General features: G+C 44.8%; 1 protein-coding gene across 3 annotated transcripts in view; it reads right to left on the bottom strand.

Annotated features, from left to right (window-relative positions):
* LOC124006267 (calsyntenin-3-like) overlaps positions 1-25231 on the bottom strand; it is a 57805-nt gene that overhangs the window by 7577 nt on the left and 24997 nt on the right. For all 3 annotated transcript variants that reach the window (XM_046316175.1, XM_046316178.1, XM_046316176.1), the window contains exons 9-13: positions 21635-21747; positions 20552-20711; positions 15263-15322; positions 15009-15157; positions 14466-14614 (exon numbers count right to left, since the gene is read on the bottom strand). In XM_046316175.1, coding sequence (XP_046172131.1) covers positions 14466-14614; positions 15009-15157; positions 15263-15322; positions 20552-20711; positions 21635-21747 — 631 coding nt within the window. The remainder of the gene's footprint in view (positions 1-14465; positions 14615-15008; positions 15158-15262; positions 15323-20551; positions 20712-21634; positions 21748-25231) is intronic.

Genomic DNA, 25231 nt, shown 5'->3' with positions numbered 1-25231 from the left:
TCTTGGATTTACAGTGGTGTTTTTTACCTATCCTGTGTGTTTTATAATCCCAGATGAAAGGATTGATAATTGAGTCCAGTTGTTTATGAAAGGATTTAGGTATGAATACTGGGATGTTCTGATATAGGTAGAGCAGTTTTGGGAGGAAGACCATTTTAATGGCATTAATTCTTCCGAGCAGAGAAATTGGTTCTCCAAAATAGTATGTTTGCTTTGAGTTTTTGTATCAGAGAGGGGAAATTCTCTTTAAATAGTAAGGAGTATTGTTTGGTAACTACAATTCCTAGGTAGGTAAATTTTTCTGAAGATAACTTAAATGGGAGATGTTCTAGCCAGGAGGTATTTTGCGACCGTCTGGGCATTAATTCACTCTTGTCACCCCGCTCCTCCGTTCTCTCCACTGGCTTCCAGTTGAAGCTCGCATCCACTACAAGACCATGGTGCTTGCCTACGGAGCTGTGAGGGGAACGGCACCTCAGTACCTCCAGGCTCTGATCAGGCCCTACACCCAAACAAGGGCACTGCGTTCATCCACCTCTGGCCTGCTCGCCTCCCTACCACTGAGGAAGTACAGCTCCCGCTCAGCCCAGTCAAAACTGTTCGCTGCTCTGGCCCCCCAATGGTGGAACAAACTCCCTCACGACGCCAGGACAGCGGAGTCAATCACCACCTTCCGGAGACACCTGAAACCCCACCTCTTTAAGGAATACCTAGGATAGGATAAGTAATCCCTCTCACCCCCCCTTTAAGATTTAGATGCACTATTGTAAAGTGACTGTTCCACTGGATGTCATAAGGTGAATGCACCAATTTGTAAGTCGCTCTGGATAAGAGCGTCTGCTAAATGACTTAAATGTAAAATGTAATGTAAATGTTCCAATTTATTCTGTATCCCGAGAAGGTACCAAACAAATTGATCACATCAAGAATAGCTGGGATACTAGCCTGGGGTTCTGTTACATAGAGGAGGATGTCATCTGCGTATAGGGAGATCTTATTTAGAGTATCTTTAGTATTATAGCCGTGTATTGCTGCATGAGATCTAATCGTCTGAGCGAGCGGTTCGATAATTAAGGCGAAGAGCATAGGCGACAGCGCACAACCCTGCCTTGTCCCCCTGTTGAGGTTAAATCGGGGCGACAATGATTGGTTAGTGAGTATTCTGGCACAGGGGTTCCTATATAAAAGCTGGATCCAATTTATGAACCTATCTCCAATATTACATTTCTGTAGGACCTTGAATAGATAGGGCCACTCAACTTGGTAAAAGGCCTTTTCGGCGTCAAAAGATATGACGGCAAGGTCCACATTGGGTAACCTCTGAGAATACATAATATTGAAGAGGCGCCTGAGATTGAAGAATGAGTTTCTGTTAGGCATAAAGCCGGTCTGATCCGAATGGACCAATTTGCGAATTAAAGTGCTAAGCCTGTTAGTCAGAGTTTTTGTCATGTTTTGTCATTGATTATCATGCCTTGTCCCTGTTCTTCTCCTTCTATTCGTTTCCCTCTGCTGGTCTTATTAGGTTCTTTCCCTCTTTCTATCCCTCTCTCTCCCCCTCCCTCTCTCACTCTCCCGCTCTCTCTTCTCTCTATCGTTCCGTTCCTGCTCCCAGCTGTTCCTATTCCCCTAATCAATCATTTAGTCTTCCCACACCTGTTCCCGATCCTTTTCCCTGATTAGAGTCCCTATTTCTCTCCTTGTTATTCGTTTCTGCCCTGTCGGTTCCTTGTCTAGAATTCACCGTGCTGTGTTTGTGTATCGCCCTGTCGTGTCGTGTTTCCCTCAGATGCTGCGTGGTGAGCAGGTGTCTGAGTCTGTTTGGTTCAAGTGCCTTCCCGAGGCAACCTGCTGTTCACCTGCTGTTCAAGATCGAGTCTCCAGTTTGTCCTCGTCATTTCGAGTGAAAGTTGTGTTTTTTGATTGTATTTACTTTACTGGATTAAAGACTCTGTTTTCGCCAAGTCGCTTTTGGGTCCTCTTTCACCTGCATGACAGAAGGAACCGACCAAGGAATGGACCCAGCGACTTCAGACGCTCGTAACACTGCCGTCGAGATCCAAGGAGCCATGCTCGGCAGACACGAGCAGGAATTGTCTGCTGCTCGCCATGCCGTGGAGAACCTGGCCGCTCAGGTTTCCGACCTCTCTGGACAGTTCCAGAGTCTTCGTCTCGTGCCACCTGTTACTTCCTGGCCTGCCGAGCCTCCAGAACCTAGGGTTAATAACCCACCTTGCTACTCCGGGCAGCCCACTGAGTGCCGCTCCTTTCTCACGCAGTGTGAGATTGTGTTCTCTCTCCAACCCAACACATACTCTAGAGAGAGCTCGGGTTGCTTACGTCATTTCACTCCTTACTGGCCGGGCTCGAGAATGGGGCACAGCTATCTGGGAGGCAAGGGCTGATTGCTCTAACAAGTACCAGAACTTTAAAGAGGAGATGATTCGGGTTTTTGACCGTTCAGTTTTTGGTAGGGAGGCTTCTAGGGCCCTGGCTTCCCTATGCCAAGGTGAACGGTCCATAACGGATTATTCTATTGAGTTTCGCACTCTTGCTGCCTCTAGTGAGTGGAACGAGCCGGCGCTGCTCGCTCGTTTTCTGGAGGGACTCCACGCAGTGGTTAAGGATGAGATTCTCTCCCGGGAGGTTCCTTCAGATGTGGACTCTTTGATTGCTCTCGCCATCCGCATAGAACGACGGGTAGATCTTCGTCACCGGGCTCGTGGAAGAGAGCTCGCATCAACGGTGTTTCCCTGCTCCGCATCGCAACCATCTCCTCCTCTGGCTCAGAGACTGAGCCCATGCAGCTGGGAGGGATTCGCATCTCGACTAAGGAGAGGGAACGGAGGATCACCAACCGCCTGTGCCTCTATTGCGGAGTTGCTGGACATTTTGTTAATTCATGTCCAGTAAAAGCCAGAGCTCATCAGTAAGCGGAGGGCTACAGGTGAGCGCAACTACTCAAGTCTCTCCATCAAAATCCTGTACTACTTTGTCGGTCCATCTACGCTGGACCGGTTCGGGTGCTACATGTAGTGCCTTGATAGACTCTGGGGCTGAGGGTTGTTTCATGGACGAAGCATGGGTTCGGAAACATGACATTCCTTTCAGAGAGTTAGAGAAGCCTACGCCCATGTTCGCCTTAGATGGTAGTCATCTTCCCAGTATCAGATTTGAGACACTACCTTTAACCCTCACAGTATCTGGTAACCACAGTGAGACTATTTCTTTTTTGATTTTTCGTTCACCGTTTACACCTGTTGTTTTGGGTCATCCCTGGCTAGTATGTCATAATCCTTCTATTAATTGGTCTAGTAATTCTATCCTATCCTGGAACGTTTCTTGTCATGTGAAGTGTTTAATGTCTGCCATCCCTCCCGTTTCTTCTGTCCCTACTTCTCAGGAGGAACCTGGCGATTTGACAGGAGTGCCGGAGGAATATCATGATCTGCGCACGGTCTTCAGTCGGTCCCGAGCCAACTCCCTTCCTCCTCACCGGTCGTATGATTGTAGTATTGATCTCCTTCCGGGGACCACTCCTCCTCGGGGTAGACTATACTCTCTGTCGGCTCCCGAACGTAAGGCTCTCGAGGATTATTTGTCTGTGTCTCTTGACGCCGGTACCATAGTGCCTTCTTCCTCTCCGGCCGGGGCGGGGTTCTTTTTTTTGTTAAGAAGAAGGACGGTACTCTGCGCCCCTGCGTGGATTATCGAGGGCTGAATGACATAACGGTTAAGAATCGTTATCCGCTTCCCCTTATGTCATCAGCCTTCGAGATTCTGCAGGGAGCCAGGTGCTTTACTAAGTTGGACCTTCGTAACGCTTACCATCTCGTGCGCATCAGAGAGGGGGACGAGTGGAAAACGGCGTTTAACACTCCGTTAGGGCATTTTGAGTACCGGGTTCTGCCGTTTGGTCTCGCCAATGCGCCAGCTGTTTTTCAGGCATTAGTTAATGATGTTCTGAGAGACATGCTGAACATCTTTGTTTTTGTCTATCTTGACGATATCCTGATTTTTTCTCCGTCACTCGAGATTCATGTTCAGCACGTTCGACGTGTTCTACAGCGCCTTTTAGAGAATTGTCTCTACGTAAAGGCTGAGAAGTGCTCTTTTCATGTCTCCTCCGTTACTTTTCTCGGTTCCGTTATTTCCGCTGAAGGCATTCAGATGGATTCCGCTAAGGTCCAAGCTGTCAGTGATTGGCCCGTTCCAAGGTCACGTGTCGAGTTGCAGCGCTTTTTAGGTTTCGCTAATTTCTATCGGCGTTTCATTCGTAATTTCGGTCAAGTTGCTGCCCCTCTCACAGCTCTTACTTCTGTCAAGACGTGTTTTAAGTGGTCCGGTTCCGCCCAGGGAGCTTTTGATCTTCTAAAAGAACGTTTTACGTCCGCTCCTATCCTCGTTACTCCTGACGTCACTAGACAATTCATTGTCGAGGTTGACGCTTCAGAGGTAGGCGTGGGAGCCATTCTATCCCAGCGCTTCCAGTCTGACGATAAGGTTCATCCTTGCGCTTATTTTTCTCATCGCCTGTCGCCATCTGAGCGCAACTATGATGTGGGTAACCGTGAACTGCTCGCCATCCGCTTAGCCCTAGGCGAATGGCGACAGTGGTTGGAGGGGGCGACCGTTCCTTTTGTCGTTTGGACAGACCATAAGAACCTTGAGTACATCCGTTCTGCCAAACGACTTAATGCCCGTCAAGCTCGTTGGGCGTTGTTTTTCGTTCGTTTCGAGTTTGTGATTTCTTACCGTCCGGGTAGCAAGAACACCAAGCCTGATGCCTTATCCCGTCTGTTTAGTTCTTCTGTGGCTTCTACTGATCCCGAGGGGATTCTTCCTTATGGGCGTGTTGTCGGGTTAACAGTCTGGGGAATTGAAAGACAGGTTAAGCAAGCACTCACGCACACTGCGTCGCCGCGCGCTTGTCCTAGTAACCTCCTTTTCGTTCCTGTTTCCACTCGTCTGGCTGTTCTTCAGTGGGCTCACTCTGCCAAGTTAGCTGGTCATCCCGGTGTTCGAGGCACTCTTGCGTCTATTCGCCAGCGCTTTTGGTGGCCGACTCAGGAGCGTGACACGCGCCGTTTCGTGGCTGCTTGTTCGGACTGCGCGCAGACTAAGTCGGGTAACTCTCCTCCTGCCGGTCGTCTCAGACCGCTCCCATTCCTTCTCGACCATGGTCTCACATCGCCCTAGACTTCATTACCGGTCTGCCTTTGTCTGCGGGGAAGACTGTGATTCTTACGGTTGTCGATAGGTTCTCTAAGGCGGCACATTTCATTCCCCTCGCTAAACTTCCTTCCGCTAAGGAGACGGCACAAATCATTATCGAGAATGTGTTCAGAATTCATGGCCTCCCGTTAGACGCCGTTTCAGACAGAGGCCCGCAATTCACGTCACAGTTTTGGAGGGAGTTCTGTCGTTTGATTGGTGCGTCCGTCAGTCTCTCTTCCGGGTTTCATCCCCAGTCTAACGGTCAAGCAGAGAGGGCCAATCAGACGATTGGTCGCATACTACGCAGTCTTTCTTTCAGAAACCCTGCGTCTTGGGCAGAACAGCTCCCCTGGGCAGAATACGCTCACAATTCGCTTCCTTCGTCTGCTACCGGGTTATCTCCGTTTCAGAGTAGTCTGGGTTACCAGCCTCCTCTGTTCTCATCCCAGCTTGCCGAGTCCAGCGTTCCCTCCGCTCAAGCGTTTGTCCAACGTTGTGAGCGCACCTGGAGGAGGGTGAGGTCTGCACTTTGCCGTTACAGGGCACAGACTGTGAGAGCCGCCAATAAACGCAGGATTAAGAGTCCAAGGTATTGTTGCGGCCAGAGAGTGTGGCTTTCCACTCGCAACCTTCCTCTTACGACAGCTTCTCGTAAGTTGACTCCGCGGTTCATTGGTCCGTTCCGTGTCTCCCAGGTCGTCAATCCTGTCGCTGTGCGACTGCTTCTTCCGCGACATCTTCGTCGCGTCCATCCTGTCTTCCATGTCTCCTGTGTCAAGCCCTTTCTTCGCACCCCGTTCGTCTTCCCTCCCCCCTCCCGTCCTTGTCGAGAGCGCACCTATTTACAAGGTACATAAGATCATGGACATGCGTTCTCGGGGACGGGGTCACCAATACTTAGTGGATTGGGAGGGTTACGGTCCTGAGGAGAGGAGTTGGGTTCCGTCTCGGGACGTGCTGGACCGTTCACTCATTGATGATTTCCTCCGTTGCCGCCAGGATTCCTCCTCGAGTGCGCCAGGAGGCGCTCGGTGAGTGGGGGGTACTGTCATGTTTTGTCATTGATTATCATGCCTTGTCCCTGTTCTTCTCCTTCTATTCGTTTCCCTCTGCTGGTCTTATTAGGTTCTTTCCCTCTTTCTATCCCTCTCTCTCCCCCTCCCTCTCTCACTCTCCCGCTCTCTCTTCTCTCTATCGTTCCGTTCCTGCTCCCAGCTGTTCCTATTCCCCTAATCAATCATTTAGTCTTCCCACACCTGTTCCCGATCCTTTTCCCTGATTAGAGTCCCTATTTCTCTCCTTGTTATTCGTTTCTGCCCTGTCGGTTCCTTGTCTAGAATTCACCGTGCTGTGTTTGTGTATCGCCCTGTCGTGTCGTGTTTCCCTCAGATGCTGCGTGGTGAGCAGGTGTCTGAGTCTGTTTGGTTCAAGTGCCTTCCCGAGGCAACCTGCTGTTCACCTGCTGTTCAAGATCGAGTCTCCAGTTTGTCCTCGTCATTTCGAGTGAAAGTTGTGTTTTTTTGATTGTATTTACTTTACTGGATTAAAGACTCTGTTTTCGCCAAGTCGCTTTTGGGTCCTCTTTCACCTGCATGACAGTTTTTGCTAAAATCTTTTGGTCTGTATTAAGGAGAGATATTGGTCTGTACGACCCTACCTCTTCTGGATCTTTACCCTTATGTATAACTGTAATGAACGCTTCGTCCAAAGTAGAAGGGAGAGCTCCATCCTCATTGGCCTGAATCAACATTTTGTGCAGATAGGGGGAGAGCATGTTGCTGAATGTTTTATATAATTCACCAGGGTATCCATCTGGGCCCGGGGTCTTGCCACTCTTTAGAGATTTAATTGTTTCTCGAATTTCATCAAGAGATATTTCCTTATTCAGGAAGTTAGAATCTTCCTGGTTCAGGGCAGGAAGATTACAGTCCTCCAAAAATGTTTGCATAATTAAGGGGTTAGGATCCGCTTTAGATGTATATAGAGTCTCATAAAACTGCCGGAATCTGTCATTGATGTCTTTGGGGGAAGAGAGTAATTCCACAGATGCAGATTTAACCCTGTGAATCATTCGGTCACTCACATTTTTTTGAAGTTGTCTGGCGAATAATTTGTGTGGTTTGTCACCAAACTCAAAATATTTTTGCTTGGCATAGAGAAAAGATTGAGCAATTTTAGCCATTTTAGCTGAGAGAATCTGATTATATTCTAAATTAAATTTTTCTCCATAGATGGGTGGCTAGCATTCTCCCTAACCAGTAAGTGAATTTGTCCCTCTAGTTCTTCCAGTTTTCCTCTGTTTTGCCTACTCCTGGCAGCCTGAAAGGAGATGATACAGCCTCTCAGATAAGCCTTCAGTGTTTCCCACAATAATGCTGGGAAGGTCTCTGTGTTGTCGTTGGTATCAAAGAAAAATTTAAGATATTAAGATATTTAATATATTCACAGAATGTTTGTTCTGTGAGGAGCTGAGGATTCAGACTCCAGACCCTCTCGTTTGGTACAATGTCACCCAATCTCAGGGAGAAGGTGAGTGGACTGTGGTCCGAGATTATAATATCATGATACCTCACATTACAGGTATAGGGGAGTAGTCTAGCATCCAACAAAAAGTAGTCAATTTGAGTGTAAACCTTGTGAACATGAGAGTAAAAGGAGTATTCCCTACCCGTAGGGTTAGCGATCCTCCATATATCAAATAAGTTTGAATTTTTTATGTAGGTATTCAAGAATTCGCTTGAATAGGAGGTAGGGGTTCGCCGGGTAGAGGATCTATCCAAATATCTAGCACACAGTTAAGGTCCCCTCCAATGACCAGGTTAGTATGGGAGATATCTGGAATCAGGGCAAGGACTCTTTTGAAAAAAGAGGGGTTGTCAATGTTTGGCCCATAGATATTTAGTAGAGTTACTGAGGTAGAGTGGATTTCTCCTATTACGATCACATACCGACCCTCTTTATCCGCAATAGTGGTTTTATGTAGAAAGGGAATTCCTTTCCGTACCAGAATCGCTGTGCCTCTCATTTTGGCAGAGAAGTTAGAGTGATACACTTGCCCCACCCACCTACACTTAAGTCTGCTATGAGAGTTATTCTTCAGATGGGTTTCTTGCAAAAAATATAATATCAGACGAGAGTGCTTTCAAGTGGGCTAGGACCTTGCCCCTCTTAATTGGTTCATTTAAACCCTTGACATTCCAGGAAGTGAATGTAAGCCCCGCCCTCCTCTCGTTTGTAGTTCCTATGGTGGCCTGCATACCATGTAACTTGATAAAAGGTAAGAAAGCGCACCAAACCATCACGATCAGCATATGTAGCACCTACACCCGAGCACTATCCAACCCACCCCTCCCCCCCTGCAAGCACCTTTACTTCCCACCCTGTTCCCCTAATTTCCCCAACACTTAGCATCTAATAAACCTAAACCTAATAAACCTAAACCGAATAAGTTGCAACTTAAACATATTGCGCATTTAAGCGTCATCCTGGGTCAATCCCAGAGATAAGCAAGATATAGCCTCAAGATAATATTGCTAAGCACTGCCGGTCAAAAAATAAACCATCCGCAACTCACATAGTCAGCCGTACCTTTACATACTGTGGGTCAGGAGATCGGAACAAGGATTTGTTAAATTAAACGTTCCCCCCATAAAAAATATGTTTAATAAAAAATAAAAATAAAATAAAAATATATATACCATATATAAATAAAAATATATACCATATATTTACATATATATATATAAATATACATATACACATACATATACATACATATACATACACATATATACATACACATATATACATACACACACACACACACACACACACACACACATATACATGTATGTATACATACCCACACAAAAAATCATATATAAAAATATATATTTAAAGAATATGTATATACATCCATATGCACACATACACATACAAACATTCATACCCCAGAATAACAATCTACACTGATTTAACATATACACATACATAATACTAAAATGCTAAGTGAAAATAGTAATAAAGTACAAATAGTAATTATATGTACGCACACCTACACATACATAAGCACTACAGAGGGCTGGTGGGACTCTAGTCGGGAGAGAGGCCCACAGCCAGACAAAGGCAGAACGGCACAAAACATCAACTTGCTAACCAGGCGTCTGCACCCTCCCAACCATCACCCCCAGTCCCCTGCAAGCAATAAATAAATGGTATGGTAGTAAGAGTGATGTAAGGATTGTAAAATAAATAACGAAACAAAACAAAAGTGGGGGAATATAAGTATATCCGTCCGAAGGTGTCAGTGATCAAACCTGGAAATAAAAAATATGCATCGCTGAGCACAGCCGGGATGAAAGTGAATTTAACGTTAAATGAGAGCTCTGACCGCCATCCATTGGTCTGCTCAGCGTCTTACATGCTCGGTAGCCCTTGTTGAGCCCGTTTAATACGTTTTCACCCAATATGGTATAGTATGGATTCGAGTCCATGAGCAGACCCTAACACGCAACAACAAGGCACTCTAACCTGTACGGGGGATTGGTGTATATCCCCGGATAAACTTCTCTGCGTCCAAAACCGAGGAGAGCCAAATCTTCTCACCGGAAGGCGGGGTAATTCTTAGTCTTGCAGGGAAGAGTAAGGATGGGCGAAGCGAGTTTGTAGAGTTTGGTCATGACATCTCTGTAGTCGGCGCGATGCTTTGCCACATCGGGCGCATAATCCTCATAGACACGGAATGGATGCCCTTTATGTGACAGGTTGCCCCTCATTCGAGCTTCACGCAGGATAAGATCCTTGGTCTTGAAACTGTGACAACAGATTATTACTGGGCGAGGACGTTGGCCCGGTCCAGGCACTGGGACAAGGGAGCGATGTGCGCGGTCCAGCTGGGGATCCGAATCCAAAACATCCGATCCCATTGCATCCTTCAATAGCTTGGCGAAGAAGTCGGTAGGGCGAGAGCCCGCCTCTATCCCCTCTGCCAGACCAACAACGCGAAGGTTATTACGTCTGGATCGGCCCTCCAGGTCCACCACTTTCACAGAAAGCCTCTGCACAGTATACTGCAATGACGTGCATAGCTTCTCTAACTCGTCGATCCTACCAGCGTTGAATTCAGAAGCTTTCTCAAGGTCCACAATACTCTGGCCATGCGAAGCGACCGTTCGAATGACGCTCTCGATTTTGGTGTCCAGCTCAGCAATAGTGGCCTTAAGATCCTCAGCTATAGCAACACGTAGCTCCCCCAGAGCCCGGGTAAGTTCTGTAAGTGTCACTTTGTTGCATGTGCCTCCCGCCATGTCTGTCTCGTTGTTTAGTGGGGAGTAGGCCTCCGCTGTGGATTTATTGTCCTTTGGTCGCTTATTACTCGGCATTTTCATATAAAAAGTTACAATCTTGTATTAGAAAGCAACGTTTGTTGTAAAAAGTGCCATAAAGTAGGTTAATTTTGATTATTTCGCAAAAAAGTTGCAGGAGCCTCTCACGTACAGCCGTTCACTCCAACATGCTAGCTCCGCCCCATTGTGCCACTTTTCAGAAGCACTTTGAAAAGGTATTATTATTTGGCGATTCAGTACTTGATTTATGATTCAAGTGGTGCTTTGAGTTGTTTAGTGTGTAAGTGTTGGAACTGCAGTAATACTATCTCTCTCGCACTCTTTCAGTGAGCAGCTGCTATATCGGACTCTCCACAAGGGTCTGCTGTCAGCCATCTGGAGGAACTGCTGACCTCAAATCAGTCTTATCTTTACCACTATTAAATAAACATCCCCTTCTACTACTAACTGATAATCAGACTGAAGAACACACTAGAAAAAGCCAATAACCTCCTGACCTGGAATCAGACTAATCTTAAAAGCCACAAGCAAAAAGAAAATCCACAAACTCATGAAAACAGATCTCAAAACAAGCATTAAAACACCACATCACTGTTGTACCTTAAATCTGACTAATCTTTAAAAAAACACAACATTAAGCGCAGCTCTTTATATAGCCCTACCATACAGGGTTAGATAATGAGGACATCCTGTTGTTGCATCACTTCCTGTGATGGGTCAGATACAAAATAACATTGATAGATAGGACCTTAATGCACTTCAAAGTGCATAAATATTTAAAATCAACAAAGTGGATTTAAAAAAGGACCCGTGTAGGCCAATGTGGCGCATTAATCCAAAAATAGAAGGAAAAAAAAACGTCTGGTTATCCATGAACTTAATACAACGTGCGATGGATGCACCGTGGCATTAAAAAAAATGTGCTGTTTCAAGATTATATGCTTCAACCGTGCTTCCTCTTACCCAAGGCTAGATTACCTAGTTGAGCAAAAAGACAGTGACTCATATCATCTGCATATAAAGCTCCACTCCTTGCACTGGGATGATATCCTTCAACATAACAGCGTATCCTTGTGCTCTGATACACTTGCAGAGTAAAAGTTTCAAGTTTCACATGCACAAGTACAGAGAAATGCCTTTCTTGCTAACTCAAAACCCAACAATGCAATAATCCACAACTATGTATTACTAGAACAAAAACACACACAAGAAATAATAATAAGAAATATGAAATACACAATAAAGTAAGTACTATAAGTAAGTATACTATATACAGGAAATATTTAAAAAGTCATATCCAATACCATATTTACACGTGCAAGGACACTGGAGTGATGGAGGTAGATATGTATAGGGGTAAGGGGACTAGGCAACAGGATACAAGATAAACAGAGTAGCAGCAGCTTGTATGTGAGTGGGTGTGTAGAGTCAGCATAAATGTACGTGCATATTATGTGTCAGTGTGCAAAGGATGAAGTGATTGTTTGTGTGTGTTGGAGCGACAGTGTGTGTGTGTGTGTGTGTGTGTGTGTGTGTGTGTGTGTGTGTGTGTGTGTGTGTGTGTGTGTGTGTGTGTGTGTGTGTGTGTGTGTGTGTGTGTGTGTGTGTGTGTGTGTGTGTGTGTGTGTGTGTGTGTGTGTGTGTGTGTGTGTGTGTGTGTGTGTGTGTGTGTGTGTGTAGGGCCCTGCGAGTGTGCATGGAGACTATGAGGGGTAAAGGGTCAATCAAAAAGGTGTCTACATGTTCTACCCCCGAGTTGTATAATAGCCTTTGAAAAAATGAATGAACAAATTATTTAATTCATCATTAACTTGGGTACCTGGCAACCTTCAATGATGTTATGTCGTTAAACAATGGATAGACGATGAAAAATGTCCAAAACGAGACAGAAACAAACTGGCACCCACACTACATCAACATGGCTGAAATACTCTGTCACAGAGAGGACAGGTTGTGGTGAAAGAATGGCTTTAGAGATATGATACAAGTAATTGCGAACCAGAACACAAGTCAAAGATAAGATAACTGCCATTAGAACCTGGGGTTTGGGACGACGTCGTTCCTTTAACATCACGCTCTTTCATTCCATAGAATTGCTTATCGACTACTCTAGCCGTGTCCACGTTTATTGAGATCAATGTCAATGTCCAATGTCCAACGAAGAGCTCCCTTCCACCAAGCAGTCCTGGACAAATGCTGCATTGTCAGTGTGTGTGCCTGTTTGAAGTTTTAACGTCGTCTGCACAAAGTACAGCCTTTCTTGCAAGCTCTCAACCCAACAATGCACTAATCAATATCAATGTAGTACTGAACATTACACAAGGTAGAGCACAAAAAAAACACATGAGAAATAAAAATAAGAGGAACACGAGAAAGTGAGTAAACTATATACACATGGTCAGCTCCAGTACCATATTTACAATGTGCAGGGATACTTAGTGATAGAGGTAGACATGTATAGGGGTAAGGTGACTTAGGCATCAGGATATATGATAAACAGAGCAGTGGCAGAGTATATGTTAACTGTATGTGAGTGTAGTCAGTATACATGTGTGTGCATGTCATGTGTGTGAGCAAATTAAGTTAGTGTCTGTGTGTGTGTGCGTCAGTGTGTGTGAGAGTGTAGAGTCTTGTGAGTGTGCAGAGAGACCGAGCAAAAAAAGGCTCAACCCAAATAATCCGTGTCGCCATTTTGTTAGCTATTGACTTGGCGAGAGAAGCTGTTCAGGAGCCTGTTAGTGTCAGACTTGATGCACCGGTACCGTTGCCGTGTGGAAGCAGGGAGAACAGTCTATGGCTTGGGTGGCATGAGTCTAACAAATTTCTCGGCCTTCCTTTCACACTGCCTTGATATAGAGGACCATTTTAAGTCCTTATTGATTTGGACACAGAGGAATTTGAAGCTCTCGACCCGCTCCACTGCAGTCCTGTCGATGTGGATGGGTCCACAATTAGCTTCTTGGTCTTACTGACGTTGAGGGAGAGGTTGTTGTACCGGCACCACACTGCCAGGTCTCTGACCTCCTCCCTGTAGGCTTTCTCATCGTCTCCGGTGATCAGGCCTACCACCGTTGCTGTTAGCTTGATAATGGTGTTTGAGTTGTGCGTGGCCACACAGTCATAGTGAAAAGGGATTACAGGAGGGGCTAAGCACGCACCCCTGAGGGGCCCCCGTGTTGAGGGTCTGTGTGGCGGATTTGATGTTGCCTACCCTCACCACCTGGGGTTGGCCCGTCAGGAAGTCCAGGATCCAGTTGCAGAGAGAGGTATTCAGTCCCAGGGTCCAAAGCTTGGTTTCGAGCTTGGAGGGGAAAATGGTGTTGAACGCTGAGCTGTAGTCAATGAGCAGCATTCTCACATTCCTATTTCTCTGAGGTGGGTGAGGGCAGTATGGAGTGCAATTGACATTGTGTCATCTATGGATCTGTTGGAGGGGAATGCAAATTGGAGTGTCTGGGATGATGGAGTTCATGTGTGCCATAACCAGCCTTTCACAGCCCTTCACGATTGCAGATGTGAGTGCTACAGGGTGGTAGACATTGTGGCATGGAACCTCAGAGTTCTTGGGAACAGGAATGATGGTGAACAGCTAAAAATGTGAGGATTACAGACTGGGACAAGGAGAGGTTGAACATGACCGTGAATGTGCCTGACATTTGTTCTTCACATGCTCTGAGAACACGTCATGGAACTGGCCGGCCCCACGGCCTTACGAGTGTTGACCTGATTAAAGACTCTACTCACGTCGGCCTCGGGGAGCGAGATCACTTAGTCCTCTGTGTGTGTGTGTGTGTGTGTGTGTGTGTGTGTGTGTGTGTGTGTGTGTGTGTGTGTGTGTGTGTGTGTGTGTGTGTGTGTGTGTGTGTGTGTGTGTGTGTGTGTGTGTGTGTGTGTAGCATGTACCTGAGTGAGGTGGTCAGTTTGAGTGGCCTGACTCCAGGGGTGGCGAAGCGGAGAGAGTTCCTGTAGGTGACCTGTTGCACGGCCCTGTTGAAGCTCTCAATGTCATCACCCTCTAGAACCAGCACAGACTGACTGGGGTTCACATGCACCTAAAAGGTCAAAGGTCAAGAGTTCATGCTCCGAGGTTGCACACCCCTCATAGTCACACACACAGTTCATTCCAGCTATGTATTGTCTTTATATATTTCATCAGTACCACCGTTTTGGGACTTCAGTTTTGATTGACTGTAAAAAAATATATATATGTTTTACATGTGCACAGAAAAATATCATGCAGTAGACTCCATATACATCAGGAGGAAACAAACCCTTTTTGTACACAACAATCTGAGTAAGACATATACTGTAGCAGTGGTTAAAAAAATGTTTGGGTGCCATGACCTAGATGAAGAAATCAAATTTCTGGGTGTCAAAGCCCACTCTTAAGCCTTAGCCAAGTGAGACAGTGATCTATAGGACTCCTCTTCAGCAGGGTGAGATTACCTTCATGCCTGAGCCCAAGGTCTCCAGGTCCCCAAAGTCCAGCCCCTCCCTGCAGGCGTACAGACACTCCACCACACTGTGAGGCTCCACACTCCCTGGCCGCACCGTCACCCCTGACAACAGGCCACGGTAACCACCCACATACTTTCCTAAAGAACCAGAAACAAAATTAACACAGTCAACACACACAAAAATATGAACCCCCACACAGACATATATGCGCATGGACGGACACACACACACAATTAAGTCACCTGTGTCTTTCCCCTCAGGGATGGTGTTGTTAAGGATGTCCTTCTGTTTATCTTCTGTCTCTGTGGGGAGAAAAGAGGAAAGGTTAAAGGCTCCATGCAGTCATTTTTATATAAAATAATTTCTGTGTAACAATTGAGTACCTTACAGTAATAGATTTCCATTCAGATTGGGGGGAAAAAATGTTTTTTTTTTTTTAACAAACAAAAAAATTCTCAAGAATTTTGCAAGGACTGTCTGGGAGTGGTCTGAATGGGGAGGGGGAAACTGAAAACCAGCTGTTGGCAGAGAGGTTTGAAACTCTCTTTGTTATTGGTCTATTAACCAATTTACAGCATGGTGATGTCACCATGGAAAGCCGAAAACTGCCACCCATGCAAATCTTCTGATTAGAAGGTCCTGTGTAGATTGTATTTTCAACCAGCAACTAGCAGGAAATAACACTGATAAAAAGTTTCATCAGCTGTTGTCAAATATTATTTATACAACAGGTGGGTCTAATCTTGATTGGTTAAATCTAAGATGTTAAAATGCCTATTTACTCTGTTCCTTCTGACTGTGCAATCCACTGTCTCGTCAGCCCAGCCAAGCTATTTATAAACGTGATGTCCATTATAAAAAGCATCTAGACATGATCTAACATTTCTGTTAGGATAACATTTAGTTTTCAACAGCGGAGATTTGTAAAAACCTTGCTGTCTGTCTCTCCGACATTTGTAACATTGTTTCAATATTCAAATTCGATCCCAAGCTTTCCCAGAGTAATGAACTTGTCGGGAGTCGAGAAGAGACTGACAGGCAGATTTTCTCAGCCAGTCGAAATCATGAATCAGCTGGCATTATTTTTATGGATATATACAAAGAAATGTAAATTGTAAAAAAGTCAAACGAAAAGAAGTGCCGCTAGTTTGCGGTCTTTCCAGTTCCAGTTTAAAGTGATTGTGCTAGCTGTATTATTGGCTAGCTCCTATGAACAAGTGTCCTGACGAGTGAGCACATTTTCTATGCCAGACAAAATCATGCTGCATTAGCTCATTGTTATGAATGTATCCAAATAAATATAACTAGAAAACAGTTTAAACAATTGCAAATGCAGCAACTTTGGTGTTATTCTGGCTGCAAGTTAGCCGTAGTTGGCTAGCTAGCAAACAAGGGATAAGAACGTTGCCAGCCAGTATGGTAATGGGACATTTGGAACAAACGTCCATGGATACAGAACAAAAAGACTGAACGACTGGGTCGCGTCTCCAGCAACCGAACCGATAGAACAACCAATCGGCTTAGGTAGCAACCCTAGATTTGTGTCGGGACTATATGTTGTGGAAGGATGAAAAAGTATGAATAAATTCACCAAAATAACGTTTTTAATAAAAATATGTAAATCATTTTTTAAATATGTTGGTAACTTGTTGTATAAAAGTGATAATGCTCTCGAAGCCGGTGTTTGTAAGATATATAACACCCGCGCTAATATATCCTCCAAACACTGGCTTCTCGGGCATTATCACTTAAATAAAACACAGAAAAACTGAATTTTGACTGCACTGGGCCTTTAAAACATAGAAGGGGTAGAGGATAACAGAGAGAAGGGAGAAAGACAGGTGTGAGAGGAGAAATAAATGTTTCGTAAAAGCAAGAGGCATAGTGGAAAAAGAGAAAGGAGTGAAAAAAACTGAATAAGAAGGAAAATATACATGTAAATCTGACAAAGGTGTGTCATACCCTCATAATCTCCCAGCAGCTTGTTACCACACAGGCAGTAGCCATGATGTGTGTGTGAGTGTATTTCCAGTGCTAATTGGTGTGTCCCATTTTAGCGATTGGCGCTGGTGTAACTGGCAGGCTAACCGTCTGGCCTGCCTGTTGTTCTGTTAGCCTAAATAATTGATAAGTCAGTGATATTTATAGAGTATGGAGAGGCAGTCAGAGCATCTCACACAAATATAATTAGGTGAATGAGGAGGGAAATTTCATGCTTTTCGGTGTCAGATGGCGTGTGTGTATGTATGTGTGTGTATGTACAGTGCCTTGCAAAAGTATTCAAAACCCTTGGATTTCTTCACATTTTATTGTCAACAATCTACACAAAGTACTCAAATGCGAAAGTGGAAGAAAAAAACAAGTTTTTTTTTTTTTAGATAAATAAAAAATGTATAACTAAAATATAGTTGTTGCATAAGTATTCAGCACCTTAACCTAATTAGTTAAGGAGTACATTTGGCTTAACAAATCACGTAATAAGTTACATGGACTGTGAAATAATAGGACTTGACATGATTTTAGAATGACTAACCCTTCCTCTATCCACCGAACATACATATGATCCCTCAGCCAAGTACTGTATTGAATTTCAAGCACAGATTCAACTACAAAGACCATGAGAGCATTTGAAAGCCTCATAAAGAAGGGAAGTGATTGGTAGATGGGTAACAATAACAAATCAGTCATTAAATATCTCTTTAAGCATGGTCAAGTTAATCATTATGCTGTGGTTTATACACTGAGTATACCAGACATTAGGAACTCAGGGTGCTGAATACTTACACAACAACTATATTTTAGAATTTGTCTTCCACTTTAACATTACAATATTTTGTGTAGACTGTTGACATGGTAATTAAATACATTTGAATTCCACTTTGTAACCCAATAAAATTGGAAGAAATCCAAGGGGTCTGAATCCTTTTGCAAGGCACTGTATATGTGTGTGTGTGTGTGTGTGTGTGTGTGTGTGTGTGTGTGTGTGTGTGTGTGTGTGTGTGTGTGTGTGTGTGTGTGTGTGTGTGTGTGTGTGTGTGTGTGTGTGTGTGTGTGTGTGTGTGTGTGTGTGTGTGTGTGTGTGTGTGTGCTTTTTCATTGGTGTGCTGGAACATTTGGTTCTATGAACGGTTTAATTTGCAGAAGAACGTGAACTGGGACAACTGCCAAAAATGTATTTTTGGGGAAGGCGTTGCTCTTTTGTAATCCTGTAACCTATTCAAGAAATGTATTGCCAAAGCAATATATTCCATTGCCTATTGTGGTACATTATTGTGATCTTTTCCTTGCCATTTTCTCATCAACTACCACTCATTAGCAACACTTTACATAGCCATCATTCCAGGGTATCTATATGTGTATTTAATTAAAAGTGACATTTCTAATTAATTATTGTGAACTAGCTTGTTATAGAATAATATGTTATTAGTTATCCAACTGGCAGTTACTCTAGTATAGGACCTCTGTAATGTAAAGTGTGGCCCACTTAGGCACCCTTCATTTGCTGACAGGTGTTCTATGCAGTGTGAGGTTTAACCGTTCTAGGTAGAGTAAGGTTTAACCACAGAGTTTCTAAACCCAGAGGCGCAACATCGCAACATTTTCCAGTAATTCTTGTGAAACAGGTCAAACAGACCAGGCCAGTGTCATGATGTTGGCCTGGGGGATAGGTTTATTACCGTCATAAATACCTCTTCCCCCCTTTTCTTCTCTAACCTACTGAGGTTACATTAAAAAAAACCTGTGTTAACATAGAGATTCTGGGAATATCAGTATGTGGGGTGAAATGAACTATATTCTGGTAATCCGAACAATTGAACATATGCAGTGGTACTTAATGAATGTGATGTCAGTTCGGTTGTCATCGGAGACATTCTCATCAATGAGAAGATGACATAAACTCCACAATGGAAAGTCGATACATCAAGAGTTATCAGATTCACATGGAATTGTTGTTCAATTGAAATGTTTGAATATGAAATTATTTGTGATGGGATGAAATATGATTTTAGCTTCTAAAATGGGAGATGTGGGTTTTCATAAGTTAGGGCTGCTCACTCAGTGGCCCGCCCACGTGAAGAGACAGAGGTTGTAACCTTTTCACACACTTCCTTCCTATATAAGCTCTTGACTACAACATAACTATCTGTTCCGTGGATGTGAGGATGACGATCCCATGTCAGGTTGGTTCAGAAAAAAACGACAGAACGAAGCCAACATCAGCATGAGCTTTGGTTGCGAATGGTATGAACTTTGAACTCTTATTCACGACAGAAGTGATACCTCCTAGCCGTTGAGTTAGTGACCGCAGCTGCAAACGCAGGTTAGGGAGGAACAGACAGAGTATCCCATCTACCACACAATGACGTCACTACAATTTATTCCAAGGGACCACCAGAGACATTCTTCAAAGGACAGAAGACTCGGTTTGGCAACACGGCCTTTCACCTACCACCAACCTACTGAAGCGCAGCTCAGAGTAAATATTTATTGCATTTTCCTTTTCCAAATGGGCGGTAATTTAGAATGCATAAGATACTGTATTTACGATAGCACAGCTTCTTCCCTTTGTTCCCCCAGTCTCCCGCTCTTTCACTCAAACCCGCCCCTTTTCTTTTGTGTAACAAGCTGTCATATCTGTTTTCCGCCCGCGAGTGACGTTTCCTATGACATAAAGAATTATCCAGGTATAATTAATTATTTGTATATGTTATTCTGCGTGATTAGTTAGGTATTTAGTTACAAAATAATTGAACCCAATTTTGTATTGCTGATTCAACTTGTTAGCCAGCATTCTTGCAGATAACCAAGAATTTACAACTTTCAGAATATGAGACTGAAGTAAGATGACATTTAGCAGACGCTTTTATCCAAAGCGACTTACAGTCATGTGTGCATACATTCTACGTATGGGTGGTCCCGGGAATCGAACCCACTACCCTGGCGTTACAAGCGCCATGCTCTACCAACTGAGCTACAGAAGGAACATAATAACCGTGATGTAAAATATTGCTAAATCTTTAAGTTGATTCGGAAGATAACAGCTCTATAAATATTATTTCGTGGTGTCCGACTCTCTAGTTAATTACATTTACCTGATTAGCTCAATCAGGTGATAATAATTACAGGGAAAGTATTTTACAGAATAGCATGTCATAGCAATTAATCCGGCATAGCCAAAGACACGACACCAGGGTTCGGGACGTCAATGAGAGAAGTAAAAAAAATCTTCCTTAGTTGTTTATTTTCTCTAAATCTCAAAGGCACAACCTAGACTCGAGCCAATATCTTAAGTAGTTGAACATTATTACTCTAACCTCATGAAAGTGACTAACTGAAACGTTTGAATTTTTGTGAAAAACAACTTTATATCGAAGGAGTGGCTTTAATTTGCGCAGTTCACCACCAGACGACTGTTAGACACGATAACGTGAGCTTAGCTTGCTGACGTCACCATGACATCACCTACAAGTGTGATAGACTAAAATCACCAATCTTCATACTGTACTGTCTTTGGTTTAACCAATCGTTACCCCAGCAGGCGCCAATGACCAGTCGCTGTCGTGGGGCAGGGTTGGGTATGGCTCCGTTGTCGTGGATGAGGGCGGGGTCGAAGGTGACTCCGTCCACGTACAATGTCACAGAGGGGAACTGGACACTGAGGGACAGGTGATGCCATTCGCTGTCACACACCTAGCGAGGAAAGAAGGACATGAAGACACAATAGGTCAAGAGGTCAAAAAACAGCTGAACACTTGGGTTGTGTACACAAAATAGGAGAACTAAAAAAAATCTACTAGATGTGCTACAGTAACTTAACCCATATAATATCTAAATGTTTCTAAATGTTTTATCCCTTTTGTTTCTACTGAACACCACCCATGACACCAGACTGAGCACTGTAACAGATATTGTTGCAGAAGAGAGACAGAGGGATATGCCAAATCTTATCTGTATCAGCTTGGACCCTATAATCCTACCCAGTTTAAGCTGTCTACGACCAGTAACCCCAGTCAAAACCACTTAGTCCCCCCTCCAACCAAAACCACACAACCCCACCATCCCCTTATCCCCTCTGCCCCTGCCTCGCTTCCAAATCCTATTCTTTCCAATCCCCTTGCTCTTTGTCCATTCCCATATTTACAAATTCCCCCAAGGGAAATATCCTAGCCTAGCAGGTAGAGCATTGCGACAGTAACCAAAAGGTTGCATGTTTGAATCCCCAAGCCGGCAAGGTGAAAAAATCTGCCATTCTGCCCTTGAGCTAAGCAGTTAACCCCCACAACAACTGCTCCACGGGTGTCGATGATGTCGATTAAGGTAGTTCCCCGCACCTCTCTGATTCAGAAGGGTAGGGTTAAACGCAAAAGACACATTTCGGTTGAATGCATTCAGTTGTGTAACTGACTAGGTCTTCCCTTTCCCTTGTAGCTAGCGAGTCTGCCTTGAGATTGTAACCCTACTTAATGCCCTGGGTTGTAACCCTACTTAATGCAGTTTTCTTCAAAATAAATAAATAAATACAATTGAAACTGGCATTAAGTGAGCGTTGGCCTTTTTGTATGTTTATTGAAGAAAATCTGTTCCAGCCTCATCCAGCAGCATTCCCATAGTACCTGCTCCAGTTTCCAGAGGAATTTTACGGGCCGCGCAGCGGAGACATCTGGCCAGTAGAAAAGAGATAGACGGCAGCCGTGAACGGAGAGAGAGTAGTGGGAGAAGGAGTCGTCTGAGGAACAGGGAGAGGAGACTGGCAGTCAGTAGACAGAAAACAGCATTTGAGACAAAAACTTGCAGACGCAATATGAGATACAGGCAGTGCATCTCACAACAAAAGGCTTTTCATATTTCCTCGCCAGAGTCTTCATAGAATTAGACTGAAGCAGAGCCATAAAGATACAGTGTACAAAGCGGAGGGAAGTAGGGGTGCTGAAGGTACTGTATCAGTCTCTGCAAAATCAGAAAAAAATAAATATATACTGTACCAGTCAAAAGTTTGGACACCTACACATTCCAGAGTTTTTCTTGATTTTGACAATTTTCTACATTGTAGAATTAATGAAGACATCAAAACTATGAAATAACACATACGAATCGTGTAGTAACCAAAAAAAGTGTTAAACAAATCACAATATATTTTATATTTGAGATTCTTCAAAGTAGCCTCCCTTTGCCTTGATGACAGCATTGCACACTCTTGGCATTCTCGCAACCAGCTTCATGAGGTAGTCACCTGCAATGCCTTTCAATTAACAGGTGTGCCTTGTTAAAAGTTCATTTCCTTCTTTATGAGTTTGAGCCAATCAGTTGTGTTGTGACAAGTTAGGGGTGGTATACAGAAGATAGCCCAATTTGGTAAAAGACCTAGTGCATATTATGTCAAGAACAGCTTAAATAAGCAAACAGAAATGACAGTCCATAATTTGGTTAAGACACGAAGGTCAGTCAGTTTCTACAAGTGCAGTCGCAAAAACCATCAAGCGCTATGATGAAACTGGCTCTCATGAGGACCGCCACAGGAAAGAAGACCCAGAAATCCCTCTGCTGCAGAGGATAAGTTAATTAAAGTTACCAGCCTCAGAAATTGCAGCCCAAATAAATGCTTCACAGAGTTCAAGTAACATACAGATCTCAACATCAATTGATCAGAGGAGAATGCGTGAATCAGGCCTTCATGGCGGATTTGCTGCAAAGAAACCACTACTAAAGGACACCAATAATAAGAAGAGACTTGTTTGGGCCAAGAAACACGAGTAATGGACATTAGACCAGTTTAAATCTGTCCTTTGGTCTGATGAGTCCAAATGTGAGATTTTTGGTTCCAACCGCTGTGTCTTTGTGAGACGCAGAGTAGGTGAACGGATGATCTCCACATGTGTGGTTCCCACCGTGAAGCACGGAGGAGGTGTGATGGTGCTTTGCTGGTGACACTGTCAGAGATTTATTTAGAATTCAAGGCACAATTAACCAGCACGGCTACCACAGCATTCTGTAGCAATATGCCATTCCATCGGGTTTGCACTTAGTGGGACTATAATTTGTTTTTTAACAGGACAATGACCCAAAACACACCTCCATGCTGTGTAAGGGCTATTTGACCAAGAAGGAAAGTGATGGAGTGCTGCATCAGATGACCTGGCCTCCACAAGCACCTGACCTCAACCCAAATGAGATGGTTTGGGATGAGTTGGACTGCAGAGAAGGAAAAGCAGCCAACAAGTGCTCAGCATATGTGGGAACTCCTTCAAGACTATTGGAAAATCATTCCTCATGAAGCTGGTTGAGAGAATGCCAACTTGCAATTCCGCAGGTTGTCTGTCAGGCAGCCTATCACGACAGTAACCTCCCAGCCCCTCAGTAACTCGGCTGTTAGCAGCGCGGCCACCCTGGTTTCCCGAGAACCCCGCTTACCTACCCTGGAGCGCTTCGCTGGAGAGTCTGGAACTTGTTGGGCGTTATCGAGGGTGAAGAGGTGAAGGTTTTCGATTCTCCGGGAGAGAGGCTGCCTGGAAGTTACTCCAGCTTTGGCAAGACTCCTGCAATGTGGTAGACTATGCAGTGGATTTCTGCACGTTGGAAGCTGAGAGTGCATGGAACCTGTAATCGCTGAGTGGCTACGGGGATGTAGGAAAATCGAACTCGCCTCCGAGGCATCCCAAAAGTCCCTGACGTCTCCATGGCCGAGAAAACTCGAGGCGAGCCAAGTTCCCCCGAGAGTCTCAAGTCTGCCGATTTAACTCTTCCCGAGCTGATGCAACTAGGCAGAGAGAGGCTGTCCCCAGCCGAATGTCTTTCCACTGGCTTCACACGAAGAGTTGTATTGCGGGACTACTGGTCATTTAGTGTCCTTCTGTCCACTAAAAGATCAGGCTCACCAGGTAGGGGCGAGTACTCTGGTGGGCCATATGGAGAATTTTTCCTCTCCCCTTACTCGCACCCCTTTCCATGCCAAACTGCTGTGGGGGAACCAGTCTAAATCTCTCCGGGTACTCCTCAACTCTGGGGCCGATAAGAGTTTCATAGACGCTACCCTGACGTCTGACCTAGGCATCCCCACTCAGCCCCGCTCCATTCCCATGGATGTTAGAGCGTTGGACGGGGCCAGGTCACCTGCAATATCACTCCCATCAATCTACGAGTGTCATGGAATCACAGCGAGGCAATTCAATTCATGCTAATTAAGTCTCCTCAGGTTCCCGTGATATTAGGATTCTCTTGGCACCAGCGACACAATCCCTTAATAAACTGCACTGCTGGTGCCATCATGGGTTGAAGCCCATTCTACCATGCCCATTGCCTGATGTCAGCACAGCCTGCCCCGGGACATCTTCCTGTGGGCTACAAAGTTTCCCCGGACTTCTTTCATTCCCGCGGAGTACCAGGACCTCCGGGAGGTTTTCAGTAATGTCCGGTCCACTTCACTTCCTCTGCACCGACCCTATGACTGCGGGATCAAACTTCTCCTAGGCACCACACCACCCCGGGGATGATTGTACTCTCTGTCGGGTCCATGGCTATCAAGACCTACATCGAGGACTATCTAGCTGCAGGGTGTATCCATCCTTCTGCCTCCCCCGCCGGCGCAGGGTTCTTCTTTGTAGAGAAGGACAAAACCCTGCGCCCGTGCATTGATTACCGGGGTCTCAATGACATCACGGTGAAGAACCGCTACCAACTACCATTCATCGCCTCGGTCTTCGAGCTGTTCCAGGGGGCCACCATTTTCTCCTAGTTGGACCTGTGGAACGCCTACCACCTGGTGTGGATACGGAAAGGGGACGATTGGAAGACTGCCTTCAACACAACCAGCAGTCACTACAAATATCTGGTCATGCCATTTAGCCTTACCAACACCCCAGCTGTGTTCCAGGCCCTAGTTAATGACGTTCTCCGCGACATGTTGAACCGGTTTGTCTTCGTCTAACTCGACAACATCCTCATTTTCTCCCACTCAGCCCAAGAACATGTGCTCCATGTCCGACAGGTCCTCCAGCTCCTGCTGGAGAACCAGCTTTTTGTGAAAGCGGAGAAATTAGAATGTCATTGCTCCACCATCCCCTTCCTTGGTTACATCATCGCTGCAGGGAATGTACAGATGGATCCGATAAAGGTGAGAGCTGTTGTGAATTGGCCCCAGCCTATGTCCAGAGTGCAGCTGCAACGTTTCCTGGGATTTTCCTACTTTTATCGACGCTTTATCTGGCGTTACAATG

The sequence above is a fragment of the Oncorhynchus gorbuscha genome, linkage group LG19 (assembly GCF_021184085.1).
Source record: "Oncorhynchus gorbuscha isolate QuinsamMale2020 ecotype Even-year linkage group LG19, OgorEven_v1.0, whole genome shotgun sequence".
NCBI lineage: Eukaryota > Metazoa > Chordata > Actinopteri > Salmoniformes > Salmonidae > Oncorhynchus > Oncorhynchus gorbuscha.
This window is presented reverse-complemented; position numbering and strand designations above follow the sequence as displayed.